The sequence below is a fragment of the Rhagoletis zephyria genome, unplaced genomic scaffold, assembly GCF_001687245.7.
Source record: "Rhagoletis zephyria isolate East Lansing unplaced genomic scaffold, Rhagoletis_zephyria_1.1 Rzeph_scaffold_52754, whole genome shotgun sequence".
Lineage (NCBI taxonomy): Eukaryota > Metazoa > Arthropoda > Insecta > Diptera > Tephritidae > Rhagoletis > Rhagoletis zephyria.
Window position 1 is genome coordinate 603 of NW_016209807.1, and position 1,335 is coordinate 1,937.

Genomic DNA, 1,335 nt, shown 5'->3' on the forward strand with positions numbered 1-1,335 from the left:
GCGACTCTCCACCGACGGCTACGATGTGGATGCGGCGCTGGAGGACGCTGACAAGCGAGTGGTCAACTCGCTCATTAAGCTCTTTGCGGTAAGTCGATGGGTTTTTGGGATTCATCTGAGAGACTGACTTTTCCCTTTTCCACCCACTTTAGCTTGCCCTGGGCGCTGACCGGGAGGCGCTGGCACTGGAGATTGCCAAGATTATGCCCAATCGAGGTGCCCTTGAGGGGGCGGTTCGCTACGCTGAACGACAGAAGCACCGCAGTCTGGCGATGAAGCTGATTGAGATGATGCAGGACGAGGAGACGGCTGACGGGGAGAGCGACCTGGATGAGCAGAACTCGGACACTGAACTGCAGGAGCTGATGGTGCGGAAGAGTGCCGACCAGGCGAGGCAGCTGCTCGCCCTCACCGAGGAGGAAGAGTCGCAGAATAGCAACAGTCGAATGGTCGCTCTGGCCAAGTTGACCAGCGCCAGTGGCGAGAGTGGCAGTGCCACTGGCAACTCCACCGGCGGCGGCGGCGGTTNGCAGTGTCACTGGCAACTCCACCGGCGGCGGCGGCGGTTTTGTGCAGCTCAAACCGAAGGCCCTGGGGATGCGAGGGCAGGACAATAGCGTCTCGATGCAGTCGACGATCAACTACCTCGACGATGATGACGATGACGACATTGGCGGGAAGGTGGTGGCACTGGGGGAGGACGACGACGATGACAATGCAAACGACGGCAGCTTCCTTCGACCGATGCGAATGACCGCTCGTCAAGCCAGCAACAAGGAGAATGGCGGAAAGAATCCATTCAAGGTGGTGACGGCGGACAAGAACAAGAGTACCAACCAGCGAATGCGAGAGTCGGCACTGAAGAGAAAAAAGTTCGAGGTGGAGGCAGAGGAGGAGGATGAGGATGAAGAGGAGGCTATCACCGGGGAGGACTCGAACGACGGCGGCGAAGCCTTCAAGAACTACCTCAAATCGGTTCGAGATCAGCTGCTGGAGGATAACATCGAGGAGATTGAAACGGAAGATGACCTGTTGGCCGTTGCCAAGGTCAACTTTGGCAAGCTGTCCGAGGCGGAGAAGAGAAAGCTGAAGAAGGGGCCTCTAATTTCGAAGCGATCTGCCAAACAGTCGTCCTCGAAGCGGTCCAAGCAGGCTGAGCTGAAGAAGACTGCTGAAGCTGAGGCGCCTAAAGTGAACAAAATTACTAATTTCTTTGGAAGAAATAACAACAACTGAAGTTAGGTGTCTCTCCACTTGTACAGTTTATATTCTAATCATTTTCACCCAATTGTGCTTTTGGTAACTGGTTACCGATTATCTCTTTATCTCTCATAT

The 1,335-nt window shown here is 55.0% G+C and overlaps 1 protein-coding gene across 1 annotated transcript; it reads left to right on the forward strand.

Moving 5' to 3' along the window:
- The first annotated feature begins 597 nt into the window (after window positions 1–597).
- On the forward strand, window positions 598–1,236 carry LOC108355988 (nonsense-mediated mRNA decay protein 2-like). Its single transcript, XM_017607118.1, has one exon. The coding sequence runs from the start codon at window positions 598–600 to the stop codon at window positions 1,234–1,236; it is 639 nt and encodes a 212-aa protein (XP_017462607.1).
- Window positions 1,237–1,335: the final 99 nt, after the last annotated feature.